Below are 21915 nucleotides of genomic sequence, written 5' to 3'. Positions count from 1 at the left end.
TCTTCATGTCTAAAAGAAAATGGTGACAAAAGGCCAAAACTCATCCTCTCTGTTTAATACGTAAATGCGAATATTAGCAGAACCTTTCCAACAAAGTCCCTGAAAGGAACGTTTGGGGACGGTTCTTCAGTTTTTTGGCATAGAGGCCAACTATAGTGCACTGTTAAGTGACAACAGCAACATACAAGCTCAAAGTTCAACTGATGTAGCCCTTAATACATGACTTGTCATTATGGCTTGTGGAAAATCTCTTTTTCACGTCTACAGGAAAGTTCCCTCTACGGCTCCCACCCTGTGAGTGTGGGAGGGATTCCCCAGTGGGCTAGTGAGTGGCTAGCATCTGCTAAAGTCATCTCTGAGAGCTTTCCCACATGTTCTTATAGTGGTAGACCACAACCTCTCCAGCCTGGGTTACTTTTATTAACTAGGCTGAGAAGAAAGGCCAAATCTGAAAGCACTCTCTGACCCAGCACCGGGGCATGTATGCACATAGAGTGCACTTAGCATTTAACAAAGCAAACAACAGAAACGGCAGTTCAAGTGACACAGTTTCTCAATAAAATGTACTTCCAGCAACCATGGCACCATTTTGGGGCGAGGTTAAGAAATCTATGATTTAAAGTACTAACATGCAGTATTAAACCCAAGTACTTCTAGAACTATAAAGATTTACTGGAATGGTTGGTAGAAACTCATTCTCATAAAATGTTAAAGGAGGGTAAAGCATGGGAAATATAAAAACCAATACATCTTTGGAGTGGATCCAAATCAAAGTGCAGATATAAAAGTGTTTTTTTCAGTTTCTTAAACCTTGTATTTGGGCTCTATATCTGCTTTTTAATTCATTCATTAATCAAAGACATAATCTGTTGGTCAATCAATAATAATATTCTTTAGAAGCTGTACATTGTTAACCTTCAACTTAAATGTCACCATGTGAGTTTACTGGGTTTGGTTTTGTTTATCTTCACACTTGGACAAGCCAACTAGCCATTTGTGACAGCCCTCATCAATGGTCACTCTGGTTTCAGCACAAACACACACTTTATTACAGAGGTCACTTTGTATAGCCATGGACAAAGTGTTGGGAAGCCACTGACAACATGCAAACACACACCACCACAGCTGTTGGTAGTGGCACTTACTCAGCAGACCAGTAAATGAGCACCTAGGTAGACCACTGCAGCTCCTGGAACAACAACAACTGCACCACAAACTAGCCACCCAGTTTGCATTCAGACTACAGTCTCCACCATGGCCACAGACTAAGATATCACACACACGCAGCTGTTGTCTTACTAGACCATCAGTGATGTCATTCACATCCACAGTCCTGACCCAACATTTTCCAGGGTCCCCCTCTTTCATGAGGTTACCCTCTCATTAGTTGAGGAGATGCTAAATGGTCAAATTCAGGAGCCATTTACATGATGCTCTGATCTTGGGGCCAATATATCTCTCTCATCTGTTCCTCAGTTAAAAAAACGGCACTTTGTTAAATCAGGAAGTGAGCGGACTTTGATGTCGGATGAGACCCTGGTACATTGTAAAGGGTAGTTCCTTTTGATTACCTTAGAATTAGGGTAAAGGAAAGAAACCTGTGTGCTAAATCACCATGCTGTCCTTGGGAACAAAGTCAAACACAATTAGACCTGATTTTGAGTACATTGGAAGCAGTCGTTTTCCCTCCAGCATCTTAAAGTTGGTATGAATATATACTGTCCCCCATTGTTCTAGTCTCTACACCCTAGTGGGGTGGAACATAACAAAGGATGTTTTATTTTCACTGCTGCTTTGATTTGGACACAAAGGCATTTGATGTCTCTCTTTACCTCTTGCTGTGGCCACAAGAGACTCCATAGTCTACTAATGGCATTTTCACAGTTGTAAGCTTGGCATGTGGGCCTAATGCAATGGTTCAACCACTGAAAGGAAACAGAGGTTGCAAAACAATAACACCATTGTGGGTGGTTATTGCAAGTAAGAGCTTTTGACAGAGTGTTTGAAGGGCAGTTCATGTTAATGAATCCTTTTATGAAGCGCTCTCATAAAGGAATCCAATCTTAATTCCTTTTATGAGAGGCCGCTGATGGTATGGATTAGTTTCAAAGTCAAGGGAATGCTTCATTGTACAGATGGAAACATCTGGATTCAGACTTTAAATCCATTGCTTACAATGTGTGCTATTCTTCTTTCCACAACTACTAAGTGTCCTTAATCAATTCTTTAGGCTTATACCTCTTTTATTAGAGCTTTGCCAAGAAGTTTAAAGGAGCACCAATTTTACTGACAAAGTTCAGTCTGATAAGTGGCTAGATATTTCAAATGTATAATGTACGTACTTAATCTCTGGGGAAGGTCTAAAGTTATAACACAAAGTCAGTCTTAGGGGTGGGGGGATATACAGACTTAAGTGTCTTTTATTGAAATTTTTCATGCTTATTTAAAATCGATCCAATTCCCTGACTGTTACTTCAGTTAGGATAAGACTGGTTTGGAATTCACTTCTACCAGGACAGTCTCCAGCCTTGATGTGATCGAACCTCCATGGTTGACTGTATCAGTTTGCACGTATTGCTGGGTCACAGAGTTATTAGAGTTTCCCTCCAACCTCTCTTTATATGTTTTTATAGCCTCCACCACCCATTCATCAAATTAACTGCCCTGTCTTAACAAAAAAAAGCTTAATGTCAAATCATAAAATAGGTCCAAAGGTCACTGTGACAGCAGACCAAGACTCTCAGATGGATAGCAGAGAGCTTTTGACATCTAACACCATACGCCTACATTAAAAAGCACAATTTCTGAAGGACACACAGATGGGATTCCCAGTGTGTCCTATTAAAGTACATTTTTAATAATATCACTATGTGGTGATCAGAGGTACTCCTCTCTGTAAGAGTCATGCATTGTGTTTACCTTGTGGAAGCTCCCATGGAAAACCTGCTTCACTGTCTCCTCGTTAAATGAAGCTTTCTGGATTTCTCCTCGGGTGTCCTTGTTGTAGAAAGAGATTGTTTTGCTAGAAGCTGGAAAGAAAAGAGCCTTTGATTATTCTCTGACAGTGTGTTACGATGCGGTGGCACGCAAAGTGCAGACAGGACTTAAGAGAACACATGGTTGCAGAGAGCCAAGAAGGATGAAGGGAAGTCTAGGAGGGATTTGTTGCATGCCCATAATTATTTGAATGCATTTTCAACATGTGTAAGTGCACATTTGTAAAATCTACTTACTTATGAAGAATATATGAAGGCTTTCTCTTACACAATTTAGAAGATGAGCCAAATCAGATATCATAATGTTATTGTGTTTTTTTTTACTTCAATATGCCTCCACTTGCCTATGACAAAGATGAATTACATTTGGTAATTGAGAGAAAGTGAGCAGCTTAAGTTGCTAATAAAGAGCGTACAGCTGTGTCTATGTTGGGTCAGTTACAGCAGCTTCCCCCTCCAGCTGAGGGGGGCACAACAGGATGAGAAGCTTACGATTGATGGTGACCCCGACCTCTGGGTTGTTGTTTATGTCGGAAATCTGCCAAATATCAAAAGGCTCGGAGCCTGTGTCGGGCAGCAGGCGGAAGAGAAGGATGATGGTGTAGGATGGGGGAAGACCATCTGGATGGATCTCCCTGTTAGATTTAAAAAACATACCATGTCATGATGAGTCACGGGTCAGAGCTGTGCCCTCATTGCACAAGCAGTCAGAATATCTCTCTGGAGAAGACTATAACATTTCTACTATGATACAGTTCCTGGTTTGTCCCCCGTGGTGCAGAACCTGTAAATGATTGCCAGTTTTCTCCCCAGTCCAGCAGAAATTGCGGTATTTTCTGTCCCCTCTACTTTGCTGCAGTTGGAAGTGTTTCCATTTGTGCGCAAAGGCACACAAAGTACGCATCATTATAAACATATTAACAAAGTATGCTGAAGAGATTTAGAGACTCCCGCAGTTCAGCAATTTCCTAACACCACTTAAATGAGGCCCAATAAAGGGACACAGCTCTTGACCCAGGGGTGATTTGTTTGTTCCAAGGTGGGAGGAAGGCCTGGTCCAGGAACTTTTTAATTCTACAACCACATTTTTTTGTGTTCCTGCTAGCACCTCATATTCCACAAGCTGCGACAACAAACAGGACTGTGGGCTTTTGCCAAAGGGCACTGGGGAAACCCTTATGACTAAAGGCTTTGGAACATTATTTGGAGTAATGACTTTGGGCTGGGCAGGATAATAGTGCACAGGAGATAAGACCAATTGGCTGGGAATATAAACTTGGTGAGGCTTACACTCCCTTTGTTTGACACACACATACTTTTTAGTCTCTAGCTCTTACTTGGTGGGCTGGTTAAGGAAGGAATCCTTGTGCATCCTGTAGGCAATGTAGCTGTTAAAGGAGCCGGTCTCCATGGATACGCCATTCATGCCAGCAAATGTCCGGTCTGTGATGTTGAAAGCCTCCAGCATCCTGAAGCCTGGAAGAGATCAAATGAGGAGACATGTTGAGGGCATGCAAATGGAAATGACAATCTTATAACTAGCAAAAAAGCTCTGGAGGGTAAGGTGTATTCTGTATACATACCAGGTGTTGTGAAGCCATTGATGTAGATCAGAGGGCAAGCTGAAACAGGACAAATAGTTTTAAAGGGTTGGAAAAACAGATTAAGGCTTAAAGAGAGTGATTTGTGTCTGTGTACCACTTAGAATGTGCAGCAATACGTAAGCTTGCTGTTACCTCTGCAGGCGCACTAATCAACCACAACGTAGGTGAAAAAAATCAAATTAAAAAGCAATGTTTTCCTCTTTGAATGCAAAAATGCTAAACTATATTGTCAAGTTTTTTGTGGTGTGTTGATGTCTGCCTTACTGGAAGTGGCTGTTTCACAGATGAAGGTGATCAAGTTGTCCTGGATCTTGGCAAAAGCATCATAATCGTCCACCACAAACACATGCCTGTCACTGGGCTTGCTGCCGATAACTCGCAACTCTGTCATGTCCACATCGGCCACTCCAACTACGAACACACTGTAACCTGTGCAGGGAAAACACACAAACACAGACACCACTGTTAAGCCTCCAATAACCACAGGCAATTTATGAATCCACTGTTTGTTACAAGAGTTTATTAACTCAGCCATAAAACTGTGGCACTGATGGAGAAAATCAAGTTTGGGTGCTAACAGGGATAAGGATAATTCAAAACAGCTCTGCTACACAGAGTATAATCAGTACAGTACTTGTACTTGTGATTATTAATATTCCACACATACCAGAATGCTGCAGTTTTTCAGCGCTCTTCTTAACTTCATCCTGGGCGCGTCCATCTGTGACCACCACCAGCACCTTCGGTACGGTCTTCCTCATGCCACTGTCCGAGGTGAACACCTTCTCATAGATGTGCTTCAGAGCAACGCCTGGGTGAAGGAGGAGGATGAGAAGAAAGGGAGAAAGAGGACAGAGAACATCAAATCTTTGGATTTCATTACATCTGGAACCATTTCTTTGCTAAGATTCAGGTCAAGTGGTGTACCTGTCTTGGTGTTGCCTCCTCTGTAGCGCACATTCTGAATAGCTGATATCACTACGCCCTTGTTTTGGTAGGTGTTCAGCTTGAACTCGGTCTTGGCTTCGTCGCTGTACTGCACAAATGAAACCTGTTCGAAGGAAACAAAGAATGATGAAAGTGAAAATAACACACACGTTGTAAATATTTCAAAGCGTTGCATATTGTTAGTTTATCTGTACAAAGAAATAAACATTTAGGATGCTAGCAAGGTTTGTGCTGACCTGCATGCCGAGATTGCTGATCTCTTCAAAGGCTCCGGTCATGCTCTGGACAAACTGGATGACCTTGTTGAAGCTATCGTCTCCAATACTCCATGAGCCATCGATGAGGAAGACCAGATCTGCCTTTGCACCCTTGCACACTACGGCAGAAGTACAATTGTGTTAATGTAAAGTATTATCTCAATGACTTATTATTTCAACACACTGAGGAAAATGTCAAAGATCATCTAACCATCAAGTGCAGGGGGGAGTGATGCTGGAGGAGGTGGGGTTGGGGGCTCGGTGGGCACCTCTGTTGGTTTGACCACTATGAGAAAAAACAGAAACAAGTGCGAAAAATGTAAAATGATAAACTACACTTTGGCTTGTGAATGCATATTTGTGTAACTCAAAAAGAGATTAGAGCATACAGTAGCTAACAAGAGACTAGCATTGATGATCTTACATGTCCTCTCCTTCACGCCGACTCCAGGTCCCTCCAGGTTGGGGGTTTGGGTGTACACTGTGGCGTCGTAGAGAGAGTCAGGGGACAAGCCATCAAAGCAGTAACTACTCTCTGAGCCTCTGACGGTGATCTCCTGAGCACCACGCTTGGAGGCTAGAGGATAGAAAATAATCCAGATTAGACCAATTCAGTGTGCGTTAACATCAACAAAGCCTGTATTGTGCGTTGCGTGCAGCACTTACGATCAATTGGATTGGCTTTGAGTCTGTAGGATGTGGCTGCTCTGTGAGGGGTCCATCTGATGCAGTAGGACTCATAGCCGACATTGTAGGTGGACAGGTCAGTCACATTCAGGTACACTAAAGGAAAACGTTTATTTCAGTACATATTCCTTTACAACATATTTGCAAGTTTGATTGGCAGTCAAAATATGATTCATCCATTTCATTGTGTGCTGTTAAAATTGTCAGCTTATAAATGATCAGCTTACATGTGGTTCCTTGTCCAATGAGAGGCTCACTAAGGCCTGTTGCGTACTGTGCCAGCACTTTCACGTCATAGGTGGTTCCAGGTTTCAGGTTGTGCAGTTGGTGGGAGGTCACATCTCCAGCAAACACCTCTAAGGACTCGTCAGAACCTAAAAGGAAAACACCAACCTTTTAAAAAGTCTCCATATGGGTTTGTAATAAAAGAAAGTCTCTGATTATATACAGTATGTATGTACATTTTGTATATGTATATTGAAAACACTTGTCCATACCCTCAGGTTGGTAGACCAGTTTGTATCCGGTAACCTTGGAGGGGGCGGCGTCCCAAGACACCCTGAAGCGGGTGTACCACTCATCAGAAATCTGGAGGTTCCTGGGGCCGAGCATACCCACTGTTGGAAATAAGCACAGTCAACACAGGCTTCTTTTTCTGATGCAATGGGGTGGAATTTCAGCATCTTGTCAGCAGGGTAATTACTGTATTTTAGCTTATTATGACTTTTGAATGATGGGGGAATTATCTCAAGTTGATGATTAAGAGGATAAATTCAACTACATCAGAGAAATTACAAAAATGGCATAACGATATGAAATAGAGCTTCTTTTGTTTGGAAGGCAAAATTAGGCAAGACATTGGCCAACACTGGAGGCATGAGCTCTCTCTGATTGGAGGAGAGCCAGTTCATAATTACCTGGCAGAGTCTTTTGGAGCATTTGGCATTCAGGATTAGTCAAGAATTTCATATACTCCACTTTGCAACAGTAATTGATGATCCTAATTAATGGGTAGGTCCATTCAGTGGATTTCTCGTTCGTGTGTGTGTGTGCACTTCATGATATACTTAATATATGTCTGCAAGTATGCTTAGTTTCCTGTCCTCTGTATCAGTCAAAACCCATAGATCAAAAAGTTCTTACATGTACGTCCATCCCCATCCAGGTCTCCTCCTGCTCCGTCAGCATACATAGAAGTCACTTTGATATTATAAGGAGTGTCTGGATCCAGGTTCTGGAGGACCACATTGTTTCTGTTTCCTGGTACAACAGTCTGCATAGAAACAACAAATCAAGAGCGTACCAGGGACCTATTTTTATTAATATTTCAGACCTATTAAAGTGGTTTTATGACTTCATAGGAAAAAAAATGATAACGGCCAATCTAAAACAATAAATCATATTTATTCAAGTCATAAGCACCAGTAGAATTATGTTGGATTATATAGTGTAGATGCTTACAGATTCCTCGATGGGGTCTCCTGTGGTCTGGGCGTAGGTGATTTTGTATTGTGTGACGGGACCGTCGGCGAATTCCCAGCTCACAGAGAGAGTACTGGTGGTGGGGTCATATACAAGCATGTTCCTTGGGCCACTGCGGGGCACTGTGTGAGGAGATATTTGAAAAATGCTGTTTGTGCTGTACATTCGAAACATCTACATGTTGCAGATTATGTCTTTTTGCATGCTAAATAATGCAGCTAAATGTAGAAATACATTATGTTGTTTATTGTTCTTTAAACACCCGGGTTCTTACGTGTCTTTCCAGCATCACTGATAGCGGGTCCTTCACCGTCGCTGTACAGGGCGACCACTCCGACATTGTAATCAGTGTTTGGGTGCAGGTCCAGCAGCAGAGCCTCATTTTTGTTCCCTGGTACCAGAACCTTCATGAAGACACCGGAAATGTCAGAAAAACACACTTTTCAAGAGTTTCAGTGTACCAGTTGTAGACTAAAATCCTAAACAAACAATCAAAAAATGCAAAGATAATAGCAAATGTGTTTATTTTAACAGCTGCTTGTGTTGAACACTACCCCTAAATAGCCCCTTTGCTGTCACCACCGGCTAAAAGGTAGAGCCTTTGATGTTTGACAGGCGGTATTGCTGATGAACCCAGGCCGACAGTGAGGACAGCTGATTACATAGTTGCCACCTCCTCACTTTCCCCCTGCCTCTTGGTTATTAATTTGGACGGAGTAAGGTCAGCATTCCTCAAGGGCCGGTGATAATCTATGTGAGCGAGTGAGGCAGGGGGAGGGATAGACACTTGTGTAGGTGCTTACGATGGCAATGGAGGAAAGTGTGGGGGGTTGTGTAAAGGAGGGAACATATGTGAGTGTCAGACAGGCAAATGGGTTTGGAAATCTGTTTATTATTGTTTCAATGCATCAACAATGTCCTTTTGTCTACAGGCAGCTCCCATCTGTCCATTTGTATAATTTACAGAGGTGCTTGAAATTCTCAGAATGAAAAAATAACATCACAGCTTTAGTGAAGCTGAGAACTCTCGCAACAAATCTCCAACTGGTGTTAAATTTGATGGTAGCCACATTGGCTCCAGTCATGGAAAAGGCCTGGGCCTGCCATAAACGTGCGTAAATGTTTCTATCAATAAACTGGAATATGCCTCACTCTTCAAAGACCATAGAGTCCCAGTGAAGGAGCCGTTCTTAATGGTGCAGTCTTTCCGGCAGATGCTGGAGAAAGCTAATGGCGGTAACATGTCAAAATTCGCTTGTGGATTCTTTTAGCAACCAAGAGAGATGTGGGCTCACTGGTTCCAGATGTCACATATCGTGTCAAGAACGGTAGTTGAATTTTAATGAAAGCAGTATTGGTTCAAATATTTAGCAGTACATCGAAGGAAAGAATTCCACTGGCAGTAAGTGCTGACAAACACACTCAAATTGACCATTTGGTGAACAGACTAATGGGCGTTTCATTCCTGTTCACATATGGTAGACTGTAAATGCTGGTCAAACATTTTAATGTGTTGCTGCTTGGGCGACATGTGCTTACACGTCCATCCGGGTGTGCTATAATTCTCCTTAAACCCTTAGTGTTTGTGTGTGTATGATTTAGGGGGATTCGGTAGTTATATGGTAACTGAGGGGTTGCGATAAAAAAGTACTTATGGGTTCTTTTGCAAACCAACTCTAAATGTTCTCTCAGTTTTATGCATATGTGCTACAGTGCATTGCTTCCTACACAGTGGTTGGAAAACTCACCGACTCAGAGGGCCTGACTCCAGTCAGAGGAGAGTAGACTACCCGGTACTGCTGGACCGATCCCGTGGCAGCCTCCCAGCGAACGTTCAGAGTGTTGGTAGTTGGGTTGAAAACCTGGATGTTCCTGACGGGGCTACGCTCCACTGCAGAACCAAGAATGTTGGGTTATCAGAGGTATAGAGGGAGATACGGAAGTGAAAGGTTAAGGAAGGGTATGGCAGAGCCAAAAGAGGGAAAGAAGATTGATGAGAGAAGGTTTAGACAAAGATGGAATAGTGATGACAAGGAGAGGTTAAAGGTCAGCAACTCAAGTGATTTATTTAGATTAGAAAGGCAGATTGGGAGAGGGGATGAGACAAGAGACTCCAACTGATTGTTTAGGTTGGATAATTATAAGTGGAGAATGGACAGAGGTCAGCAAATGAGAGGCTAAAATCAGGAATACCATAGAACAACCCCCATCATATTGCTGAACAAATGCATGTGGTATTTTCCTATTTGTGTGTTTGACCGTATGTGGTTTATAGCGATTATTTACAACTTTTTGTTAGCCTCCTAATTAGTAGTAATGTCCTTATACTTTTGTCCCATTTAACGTGGTCTAGACTAGCTTTGTGGACAGACGGAGCAGTCTAATCACTAAATGAGAACATTTCAATAAAACGCTGAACAATGCTGGCCACAGACCAACGGAGACAAGTTTAAGACGTTATTTAACAATACTGCTATCAACAGGACACTTCCTGTCAGTGCCCTGAAGGTTACTGAAAAGGATACACAAGGCGAATGAGCAGCCCTGTGTGAAACCTTGCCTTCTAAAAAATCCAAAGCAGATGTTTAGATGTTTTGTGCCGCTGCTCATAATGAGCCCATAAATGCATGGGAAAAACACAGTTGGCAGAACACAGTGAGTGAGCTTCCGTACTTTAAAGTTACACTAACCAATGCATGTTGCATTGAAAAGCTGCTTTGTATTTCAAGGCACAAATAACCGTCAGTGGCTTGAATATGAGCAGATCCTTCCTTAAATTCAATGAAAAAAAGGGGAATAAATTGACTTTGAGTGGAGATGACAAAATATTCCACAGATGCAACAAGGTTAGCGTTAAAATAATGTTGTCTCAGTATGATCTAATATACTGTACATACTGTACAACAGTTTGGTTAACAGGGAAAAGCTACAGAACATGAAGGACTATTGCTCCAGCAGGGAAAATTGGGGTAACAGTAGCAGGCATGGAGCGTGACCTTAGCCAAGTGACTTTTGAGCCATAACACATATAATGCTCTCCATTCATTTCTCACAACCCCCTCCCTCTTCTGTTTCTTTTTCCCAAAGGACAGCCAATTACTCAATACACCCCCTCCCCCATTCCCAAGCTCCATCATTATCCTGACCACTACCCTTCATTCCAACCTATAAATGGATAATATTACAGGAAAGAGAGAGAAGACCCCATTATAATGCTGCCAACCCGGAGGAATTCCTTCCTACACAATCACCCCGCAAAATGCTGACTCATTCCCAGCAGAGTTTGGTGGTCTGAAATTGTGGGAGAAACTGGAAAGTCTGTGTTCTTCAATGAAGTTCGGAGTAAGCTGACTAAGCGAAATGCTGTCATTTTATGTTACATCCCAGGTTACATTTTACATGCAAGGTGTGCATTAAGTCATGTCAGCAAATTGAACTGTATAGATTTGGTTTGGCTTACTTCTTGCGAAAGGATTTTGACGATTTGAAGCAATCGGCTTTATATGGCCGCCTTTATTGAACGCTCCTGACATACAGTGACATCAAACCAGCTACCAGAGCCAGGAAGCTCATTCTGGAGGGACATAAATGGATTCCTGAAATCCCACTGTCGTCATGCAGTATGTATCATGTCCCTGGGCTATTCTAAATCCTGGGAGCTAACTTTCAAGGATGTCACAGCTGTTTCTAAACGTCCCTGCATGGATCAACTTTGTGACTTGGGACCAATGATTTAAGGCATGCAATTCTTACATGTTTTGCCATTTTCAGACATGCGTTGTCCTTCTCCAGCGGAGTAAACAGGGACCACAGTTACTTTGTAGACAGTGTCAGACTGCAGGTTCTTCAGCACAGTGTCGGAGGTGCTTCCTGAAACCTGGGCCTGGATAGAAGTAAAACAAAGACATACATCAGGTTGAGCTCCGGGCACTAAAGGTATGGCCTAATTGTAAGGAAAGGAACATTTACGGTCTTACCATCTCTTCCTCTCCTCCAGCCTCAGGAACATAGAATATCCTATACTGACGCACATTGCCCTCGGCAGCCTCCCACTGGACATTCAGGGTGCTGGTAGTGGGGTCAGTGACCTGCAGGTTCCTAACACCGCCCAAAGGCTCTGGAATGAGACAAAAGTATGATGCATTTAAACCAAAACAGTGTCTGTAACCTCTCGTGCAAAAAAGCATTAGAGTTGTTTTTGGGTGCAGCCAAATTGGAAGAAAACTCACTGGTCTTTCCGGGGCCATTCAGCTCTGGGCTAAGTCCTTTGGCATAGACTGCCACCACGGTGATGGAGTACTCAGTGTCAGGGGTCAGCTTGGGGAGCAGGACAGTAGTCTTCTTCCCTCCAACCTGGGTCTAAAGGGTGAAAAATACATGTCAGCCTCTTTGGCTTACATCAAATATTCGTGTACCTCTATAATCAATCACTGACACTGTCTGCAAACCTTAGATGATTATATTGAATAACTAAGGAGGGTAATGAGACAATGAGACCCTGGGCAAAGTAATTATTTAAGGTAGTATTGTAGTTGTATGTTTTTGGGGTTATTGTGCCCCTCGCCAATATGGGTCAATTTGGTCTCTTTATGTCTCTTTGGCTGCTGTTATGCATTTGGTTTAGTTCTTTTGTGTCTCTTTGTAGATTTTTTCCCCTTTGTGGTTTCTTTCTGGTTGGTATGGGTATTTTGAAGTGGCCCCCTAACACTTTGGGCTCCTAGGTCCATTACCCATTATTGAAAGGGTAATATACATGATCTAGCTACTTAAACGGTCTACTTCAAAGCTGACTTGAAAGCCAGTAGAAATTCTGTAGACATCAGTAGTTCATTCTCTTAAAAGGCATTTGCATTTTCTACAAGTAATGTCATGTTTTAGCTTTCAACCACTTTTAGCAACTCAAGTGTGCACTGAGGGAATATATTTTTGATCTGTTCATCAGATGGGATAAAAGAGAACTCTGCATGCATGCCTTAAATTGACATCAGTTACTTTATGGAAAGAATTCTACCTGACAGCTACTGGACTGTCAGCATTTCAGAGGAGGAATGTTTTGACATGATTAACACACAGCACAATGCCCAAGATAAATCTGTGCGCTGATGGCTGAAACAGACGGATGTTATGTCATAATGGTCATGACTGCTGCTGATTTATTACATTACTTCTGTGTTTGCATGATGATTTGTGTATGATATTATATTTAATCCTCTGTGGATTTCTTTAATCACTGAACTGTACAGCTCTGCCTCTAAACAAACTGGCTCAATGTTTTGTCAGGAAAAAAAAGGAGGACGTTTTATTTATCTGGCACTGCAGCAGTTGTTTTGTACTCAAGTGCAGAATGTGTGTCAGACATTTGTGAAAACAGAATTGTTGTCCCAAACAAATAAAGCAAAACTCCCCGGGGGTAACTTCATTTGATGAAATCCTCATAGTGAACCAAGACGAATTGGCTCATGCTAGCCTGTTAGCTTCCAGTTTTCCATCAACCTCTCAGTGTGACATCAACCAGGCAATCAGCGCAACTTAAATTTAATCAAGTAGTTAAGAGGGAAACATTCGACCTTGTGTTAAGATGGAAACTAATGGAAAACCAATGACTTCTGTGACACCAGCTGAACTTGGCTTGGTAAATTATAAGGGAAGAAAAAATGCTTAAAAGTTTACCTGCCCTCTAAGACAAATGGTGGATGTCATCTGGATATTATATAAATATGTGAACGAACAGTCAACCCTTAGCAAGATTTGTGAGCAGATTTAAAACACAATCTGCTTTAAAATATATAACAACTGTGGCACAGTACTCTCTCATTACACAAACACACAATGACCTGACAGGGCAAGTGCATTCCATTATCCGTAAACACACATACACCGATGCACGCACGCACGCACGCACGCACGCACGCACGCACGCACGCACGCACGCACGCACGCACGCACCTACACACACACACACACACACACACACACACACACACACACACACACACACACACACACAACATTCTCTGAAGTATCTGTTTTGTGTCTCCCTATTTGGCTGTTAAATTATCACCCTTAAAATGTCTTTTTATTACTTCCAAATGTCACTTATGTCTCTTCAACAACTTTTACAACCTTTATCTGCCAAGTTTTGAGGAGGAAATATTTGTTTTAATCATTGGTTTGAATTATCTATTGACTTGGCTTATCAATGTGCCTGTGAGTCTGTACAGTTGTAGGTAAAGGCATGTGCATAAGTAGCATTTAGGCTTTTGGGAGCAATGACAAATGTCTGACACTTAGTTGAAACCAAATATTCAACTCTAATCCAAAAACACTTTCTGCACATTCAAGCAAGACAGCCAAAAGATGCATGACCAGTGGGAGACCGTCTCAGGAAATATTGATACATTACGCTGCCAGTCCAAAAAAAACTAATTAAAAAATGTGACTTAAGATAAATTAAATAAAGCAATACTAGTGGCAGAGTTTTAGCTGTTATATATTTGTTAGAGGCAAATAAACTTTGGAGGAAGAAGCCAATGGAGGAAGAAGCCAATTCAGTGATTGAGTTAAAGCTCAGAGACATAAACAGCAGCTTTTCTCTGGCTTAGTAATGTTGGACTGAAGTCCAGTTAATAAAGCAAGGGGAAGAAGATTAGGGAGTCCGTTTCTTGTTTATTAATATTCAGTCCTGCAGCTATTCAGTCAAAATGTTAACTTCCTGGCATTAAACTCTCGCCCATTGAGAAATGCTGAATCTCAATATGTTGGTTGGTGTAAATGTAATTGCAGTAATAAAAGTGTCTGTAAATGAATACTATACGTCCTATGTTTGATTTGATAAAATATGAAAGCTACACAAAGCAGTGTGTGGGTTCTGCTGTGGGACTTACCGTCTGGCTCCTGCCTCCAGCAGTTGGGACGTAGGTGATCTTGTAGTTCTGCACGCGGCCCGGTGCGTGATTCCACCTGGTGTTCAGAGTGGTGGTGGTTTCGTTGAACACAACCAAGTTGGTGGGAGGTCCGCTAGGTACTGGAAAACGCATGCACATGTCACAATTACAAGCATGTCAACACATCAAGCTATTTGATGTAGTCAGAGCACTTTTTCCATGAGTTTTCTTGGAAACTTCTTTTAAAGCCCCAGCCTTGATACATTGGTCAGCTCATGTTTAAATGTTTATTCCATCTTGAAATGTTATAGTCATTATCAGTTAATGAACTTCATATTATTTCTTTACTTGAAGGTAAAATAAAGCAGGTTTATCACTGGTTTGTATCAAGGATTGCAGCTTTTAAAGAAGAAAAGACAATCCTCCTCTGGGTTTTGTCTTTTCTGAAGCCAGGATGGATTGTTTTGAACAGCAATGGCATGATGGAAAAATGCATGGATGAATGCATCAATGGATAGATGTATTAATGGATGAATGCATCAATGGATGAATGCATCAATGGATGGATGGTTGAATGCATCTATGGATGGTTGGATGCAATGGATAGTTGGATGCAATGGACGGATGGATGGATGGATGATGGATGATGGATGATGGATGATGGATGATGGATGACTGAATGCACTTGAAAAACAAGGATTCAAATCCCTGCACAACATGCAAAACTGAAATATATCTTGAGTCAATTTGATTTATCTTTGGCCTAAGTGAGAACAGATTCAGGAACAGCCATGTGATCGATGGGATGAACAATGGGACAAAAAACAAGACCAGGACAGACAAACACAATAAAATGGCGCTGTGTCAAGTGCATCACAGCACTGCTGGAGCGGTGGATTGATGATGTAATAATGGTTGTTCAATGAACAAAAGTGCAGATGACTGGATGAAATAACAAAACATGCTCATCACTCGAAAGAAAAAAGCATCCTCTTGGTTTACCACAAATATACTTACGTCTGTTACCATCAGGCTTGGCCCCTATACGCACTAGAGGCAGAAATAGAAAGGTATGATGGGCATACCCTTCGCTTAAGTATCACTCAGCATATTTTCAATTAGTGAAATTGAAAGGTTAATCAAAAGATCCAACAGAGATTGTGTCAAACAACAGAAGTAAAGCAGTGTTAACTATAGTGATGGTTCAGTGGTCATCACAGCGTTGCTGAGGTGTCTTACATGTCCTCTCAGTGCCCAGCAGATCCTCGCTCTCTGACTCATCTGGATAGATTGCAGTGACGGACACATCATAGGGCGTGTCTGGATCCAAGCCCTCCAGAACGTGGGTAATCTCATCGTTGTTCAGAATGGCCTGATGAGGAAAACACAATCACAGCATGAAGGAAGTTGCTTGACTTTAGCCAATACAAACCAAAGAAACAAGATCCATATTAGATTGATTATAATTGGATTTGTGTAAGAATCAGTTTTTCAGATGTTCCAGATGACTCGACAGGGGCTCTTTTTCAAAGCATTGCCAAAGCATTTTCTGCGGGACAAGAGGTTCCTGCATAACTTATTACAAATCTAAACAGCTGTTTTTCTCTTACATATTGGAAGTTGGCACCTCCCTTCTTGTTCCATCCAATGCGATACAGAGCCACGTCAGGGGCTCCGTGATCCCAGGTGGCTCTGAAGCTGGTCTGGGTAACTTCTGAGAATCGTAGGTTCTGTGGGGCAGGAACCACGTCTACAGAATAGAGAGAAAGAAGTTAATCTGGAACTCTTTGTCAAGCGAACTGGGAAAGTGCCATTATCGATAACAACAATTGTCATTCATACCAGTGATTGCATCTCCCAACATTGTCTGTCCAGGTCCCTCATCATAGATCGGAGTAACAGCCAGGCTGTACTCAGTCTGTGATGTCAGTTCTTCCAATACTCTGGTGGTCAGACTTCCATCCACTTCCAGCTGTAGGACAATCAACAAACTTGTTTGAAACGATAGAACAAAATCATTTAAACATATAGATATACTGATGCCCATAGAACTTCAAATGTTTTTCTCATTAGCTAAATTTTGCCAAGTCTTGCAAAGATTTAATTCCGTTCACAGCACGAATTCCAGGAACACTGGCAACAGGGAAATGTGCTCCCCATAAGACTCCTAGTAAGTTTAACCATGAGGCATAAAAAAGTGCTTGATTCCAGAGGAAAATGGGAACACAAACAAACAAGCAAAAACAGCAACAAACAAAAGCAGCTGGAACACTCAAAGGGAACACCACACTGGGTTTATGGGTCTTAATCCCATTATGTTTTATTGGTTGAATTTTAACTAACTGAACTACAGGGATTCATTATGAACACCCATTTTAATTTAAGTCTAAACATGCACCGTATTTGTCTTCTGCACGATAAACCCATGCACAGGGCTACACCTGGAGTGAATATGTCCTGCAGTCAACTTGTGAGTGACATACCATTTGGTCAAACATGAAATTCTGTTATTCTCTGGGCAATAATCTCTTCCTCCCCACGCTATGCATTTTTGACAATCACATCCTCCTCCCTTGAGTCATATTTGATGTGAGTGTCCGTTAGAGGAGCTTTGAGGATCACCTCCACCTGATTTATGACTGACTAAGTAGCAAAAAGCAGAACAGAGGGTTTGCTGCGGTAGCCCACAAACTCCTTAAGGGGGACATGAAACTATAAAGTAGGGGTCCAATCCGCCCTTTAACCACATTCTGAAAGTTTCATAATCTTTTCATTGGACTCCAAAACATCCCCTTATGTTCATCCAACCAGCTGCAACCTCCATTATGTGGTCTCAACTGATATATAAAGGGATCAGTGAGAAATGGTAATATAAATTCATCATCATCAAACATAATGGCTCAAACAGACAACAGCCAGTGAAAGTTCTTTAGGAAAACACAAGAGCCAAACAAAACTGGAAACTCACTTCCTTAGCATCTCCGTCCTCAGGCTTGTAGGTGAGGAGGTATTTGCGGACAGCACCAGGAGCAGCATCCCAAATGAGCCTCATGGAGCTGTGAGTGATTTCACGGACCATCAGTTTGCCTGCAGGAGGCAGGGGTACTAAACAAAGGGGGAAGAAGGATTAGGATCACGGGGGAATGTAATGAAGTCAATTTACTCAAGTAGTGTTTGTTTGATTTTGAGGTACATTCAGTTCAATTGGGTATTTTGAATTTATTTATAGGCTTATAAAATATATAGAAACTCATATGAAAAAAAGCAAATGAGCTCCATCTTGACCAGCTTTGATAGCATCATTAATGCATTAGATATTTTAAGCGAGTACTAGCATATATATGATTCTGAAATGAGTTATAATGCATAACAAGTACATTTAGTACGGCAAGTTTATTTTGATGGCAATACTTCTGTACTTTTACTTAAGTATTTTTTTACTTAAATATTTTTACAATTTATTATGGCTAATTGTGATTCAGTAGAAAGTCTGAGTATTTTTTCCATCACTGGTCAGGATTATTGTTAAGCATTCATGAAGAATATTTTGAGCCAACCTACTATTAGATATCAACAATCAACAACAGCTTATTGAAATACTTTAGGTGTCACATTTATGATTCTCGACTACATACGGGTGACTCCCTGCTTGGTCAGCGGTTCACTAGCCAACTCTTCATGTAGGGCAAAGAGCGAGAGGGAGTAAGCCGTGTTGGGGAGTAACTTCCCCAGTTGGACTTCAGTGGTATCTCCTCCCACTCGGATCTGCAAGGGGGCCAAATCAACAATGATTTCAGCGGGGAAGTGGGTTGACAATGACACTTCAGTGAAATACATTGGATGACAACAGTGCGAGAAATATTCTGATTTGGAGCATATCTGCTGTTTCTGGTTTTGACAATTCATGAACCAATGATGAGGTATCCTTGGCGGATTGAGCTCATGGTTCACCCACCCCATAGTGACTAACAATGTTCCTCTGTATTTCCCCTTTTGCCTTGTCTGCTAAATGATGAGGCAAACACTAGGGGCTTTGTAAAATGTTATTTCAGTGTGTGACCTCTGTATTCTGTCAAAGAACTGCTGACGGAAGTGTTTGTGTGTGTTTTGGTGCGTATGATTGACAGCTGATTGGCCCTATGCCCTTTCTTGAAGTAACAGCTCTACTGGATGATGTCTCTTACCTCCTGCTCGACAGTGGGCTCAGTGGCATTAATGGCGCTGTATAGCAGCATGTAGCCAGTAGCACTGGCTGCCTCTTCCCATCTCACCCGCATGGTGGTGGTCTGCTCATCAAAAATGTCCATTGTCCTCACGGCACTCAGTGGCACTGCATAACAAGGGAAGAATGTTAAAGGCACCAAAAATGTTCAGTAAAAGTGAGGTTATAACTGTTTGATGTACTTGTAAATTCACACGTAGCGATGTATTACAGAGACAAAATATGTTTCCGATTGTAAATGTTTACAGGGACACATTCTTTTGGTTGTTTCTTTGATTGCAGAAAGAAAGATGTTCTCAGTGCTATAAACACTATGCAAACTTAATAAGTGCTTTTATATAAATTCTCTTTAAATGTCTTCCACCTTTTAAAGCACTAGTAAAAGACAAATTAACGACATCTGAAAAGAAACAAAGAAACAGGTCAAAACCCCCGTGAAGTCACGTAAATTGCCTTCGGATATGCATCTAATTAAGATTTACTAGCACTTTCTTATTGCAGCCGCATATTGTTTAATAAACAAGTCCAAGATATTACCCTTAAAAATGTGTTGATAAGGACCATGCAGTCACTGAATGCATACAATTTGTGTTATGGAACTAAGTCAGAGAGATTCATCGATGGGCGCTGACTCAAAGGGAAACTGCTGTTAATAGAAGGCATGAGTTCATGAGTGCTCGGAAAGCCTGCTGAAATTTAAAGTGTTGTTGGAAAATGGACACATCTTGCCAAATGATCCAAGACCAGGCAACCATATTTGGTTTAGGGCATTTACTTTCTGAATGACAACTTTTACCATACATGGATTTTTACAAGTGGATCTCTTTAAATCAAATGATACAGGCCTAGATGAAAGCCAGAAAGAGAAGACATACGTGTGGTCTCGACTCCTTTGAGGGGCTCGCTGCTGTCCTCTCCCACCACGGCGAAGACGTTGACCATGTACTCGGTCAGAGGGTTGAGGCTCTGGAGGACCACGGTGGTCTCAGTGCCAGCCACAAACACCTAATTCAGATGGCATGGTTAGAAGATTGCAGCTGTGAGAGTATTCTGTAACAGTCTCTAAGATGTTGCAGTCTCTTTGTTATAAAGCTTTTATTCATGGATACTTCCTGAAAAAAAATCTGGATTTATACTGTAGGTATACATGCCTGAATCTATATATTGCAGTATCATATGGCACAGGGGCTGATTATGAATTTTAAAGCATAACAATCAAAAGTTCATTCTCCAGCTGAAGCTCTCCAATCAAACCCAGAAATCCATCTGACAAGATTTTACCGGACTAAAACTCAGCATGTGCTTCAATTTCAGATCCATAAACAACAATGAAACCTCATCCACTATGTTCGCTATTCAACAAAACCATGGGAGCCTGACAAAAACAAACATCTCCCACATGTAATAAGATTCAGACACCAAAAAATGCATCTTTTCCCCCGAATGTAGAGCCAAATCCCCGATGGCTAATGAAGCTATCACTTGTGAGGTCATTATTTGCTTTCTAATCCTCTAAACTGAAACCTGTGTGTTTTTGTTTCCTTTCCCTGTGTTGGATGATGATTTAATTGGACAAACAGCAAGAGGCCAACACAAACAGGGGGCTGGAAATAGCAGTTTGAGTGGAGTTTCCCATTAGAAAAACATTAAAGCCAACGTCACCTTGACACCCAAACATAGAGCAATGCTAAACGAACTGCACTGTGAGTGTGAGTTGAATCAGGTTTTTAGTGTTGTATACCTCTACTGGGCGTCCATCCACGGTCATGTACTCCACACGGTACTGCTCCACTGGGTCTTCAGGGCCAGTCCAGGTGGCTCTGAAGGACTGGTGAGTCACTTCTGATGTCACCAGGTTAGTGGGAGCATCGGGTGCACCTCCTGTTTCAGGTGTAAAAAGATAGATATTGCAATCTTGCCTGTTACAGTAAACATGTGACAAACTAAATGTGGCAACAGATAAAAGCATATTTAGCAACAAGTCCCAACAGCTCTGTCTACCAGCCACAGTACTTATTGAGACTATAAAGCCACATCCTCTCCAAGGAGTTCCCCTGCAGGATCCAATAGCAGCTATTTCATTTCATTAACGAGCAGGCAATTTCTTATTCATGAGAGGCACAGAGAATATTAGGGGGAAAAGAAAATAATAGATCTGCAATCATTTCCACGGGCTTGGATGATTCCTTGCTGCTACTGTTGCTTTCCATGGTGGGCCAGACATGTAGCTGTCTGTGGGTGTTGGATACTATACACTATATTTATAATGCATATCAAATGACTGGGAATGGAGTAGTTGGCTTAAGTTGTATGTGGTTATTATTTTTTAGTAGGGGCGTCTGTCCTTGCAGTCGGGTTTACTGTTCCTTAAGCGTTCCCTTTGTTAGATCATTCAGCTTTGTTGTTGTAATCTCATACACACCTGGCCCCTTGACACTGTTACACAGGTTCTCAGTGAGGTTGTCAACGATTTCCAACAGGAAGGAGAAGTCAGCCACGTTGAACATGTGAATACTATCTGGATCAGTGGCAATGGACCTCAACTCGTTCTCATCAGCATTCTTCACACCTAGAGAGCAATAAGGGAGACAGTTATAATTAGCACTTTGATGCACCTCATGCAATGACTTTGTGAATAATACTGAGTTTTACTTACCGATGGCGTAGAGTTCAATGCCCTGATCGCGCAAGTTCTGGGAGTTGATGATGACATCATCCTGGGATTTACCGTCAGTGATCAACACACCGATCTTTCTGGCTTTAGGTCGCATCCCCACATTCTCTTTGAAATTGTTCTGGAGGAGGTAGTTCAAAGCCAGACCTGCAATAACGATA

At 41.8% G+C, this 21915-nt stretch overlaps 1 protein-coding gene across 3 annotated transcripts in view; it reads right to left on the bottom strand.

Annotated features, from left to right (window-relative positions):
• The window catches only part of col12a1a (collagen, type XII, alpha 1a), a 52391-nt gene that overhangs the window by 11038 nt on the left and 19438 nt on the right, over positions 1-21915 (bottom strand). For 2 of the 3 annotated variants that reach the window (XM_063908639.1, XM_063908637.1), the window contains exons 20-51: positions 21737-21901; positions 21503-21649; positions 20822-20961; positions 19956-20085; positions 19043-19188; positions 18494-18623; positions 17827-17963; positions 16701-16830; positions 16469-16608; positions 16098-16230; positions 15876-15908; positions 14859-14998; positions 12204-12333; positions 11952-12091; positions 11728-11857; positions 9723-9865; positions 8249-8378; positions 7954-8096; positions 7636-7765; positions 6990-7109; positions 6720-6866; positions 6472-6588; positions 6230-6382; positions 6017-6091; positions 5785-5924; positions 5528-5651; positions 5268-5411; positions 4865-5029; positions 4580-4618; positions 4334-4472; positions 3489-3631; positions 2920-3029 (exon numbers count right to left, since the gene is read on the bottom strand). In XM_063908639.1, the coding sequence (XP_063764709.1) occupies positions 2920-3029; positions 3489-3631; positions 4334-4472; positions 4580-4618; positions 4865-5029; positions 5268-5411; positions 5528-5651; positions 5785-5924; positions 6017-6091; positions 6230-6382; positions 6472-6588; positions 6720-6866; positions 6990-7109; positions 7636-7765; positions 7954-8096; positions 8249-8378; positions 9723-9865; positions 11728-11857; positions 11952-12091; positions 12204-12333; positions 14859-14998; positions 15876-15908; positions 16098-16230; positions 16469-16608; positions 16701-16830; positions 17827-17963; positions 18494-18623; positions 19043-19188; positions 19956-20085; positions 20822-20961; positions 21503-21649; positions 21737-21901 (4133 nt within the window). The remainder of the gene's footprint in view (positions 1-2919; positions 3030-3488; positions 3632-4333; positions 4473-4579; positions 4619-4864; positions 5030-5267; positions 5412-5527; positions 5652-5784; positions 5925-6016; positions 6092-6229; positions 6383-6471; positions 6589-6719; positions 6867-6989; positions 7110-7635; positions 7766-7953; positions 8097-8248; positions 8379-9722; positions 9866-11727; positions 11858-11951; positions 12092-12203; positions 12334-14858; positions 14999-15875; positions 15909-16097; positions 16231-16468; positions 16609-16700; positions 16831-17826; positions 17964-18493; positions 18624-19042; positions 19189-19955; positions 20086-20821; positions 20962-21502; positions 21650-21736; positions 21902-21915) is intronic. The other variant, XM_063908638.1, reaches the window with a different exon arrangement.

The sequence above is a fragment of the Eleginops maclovinus genome, chromosome 19 (assembly GCF_036324505.1).
Source record: "Eleginops maclovinus isolate JMC-PN-2008 ecotype Puerto Natales chromosome 19, JC_Emac_rtc_rv5, whole genome shotgun sequence".
Lineage (NCBI taxonomy): Eukaryota > Metazoa > Chordata > Actinopteri > Perciformes > Eleginopidae > Eleginops > Eleginops maclovinus.
The sequence above is the reverse complement of the archived record's forward strand: the minus strand, read 5'-3'. Positions and strand labels throughout refer to the sequence as shown.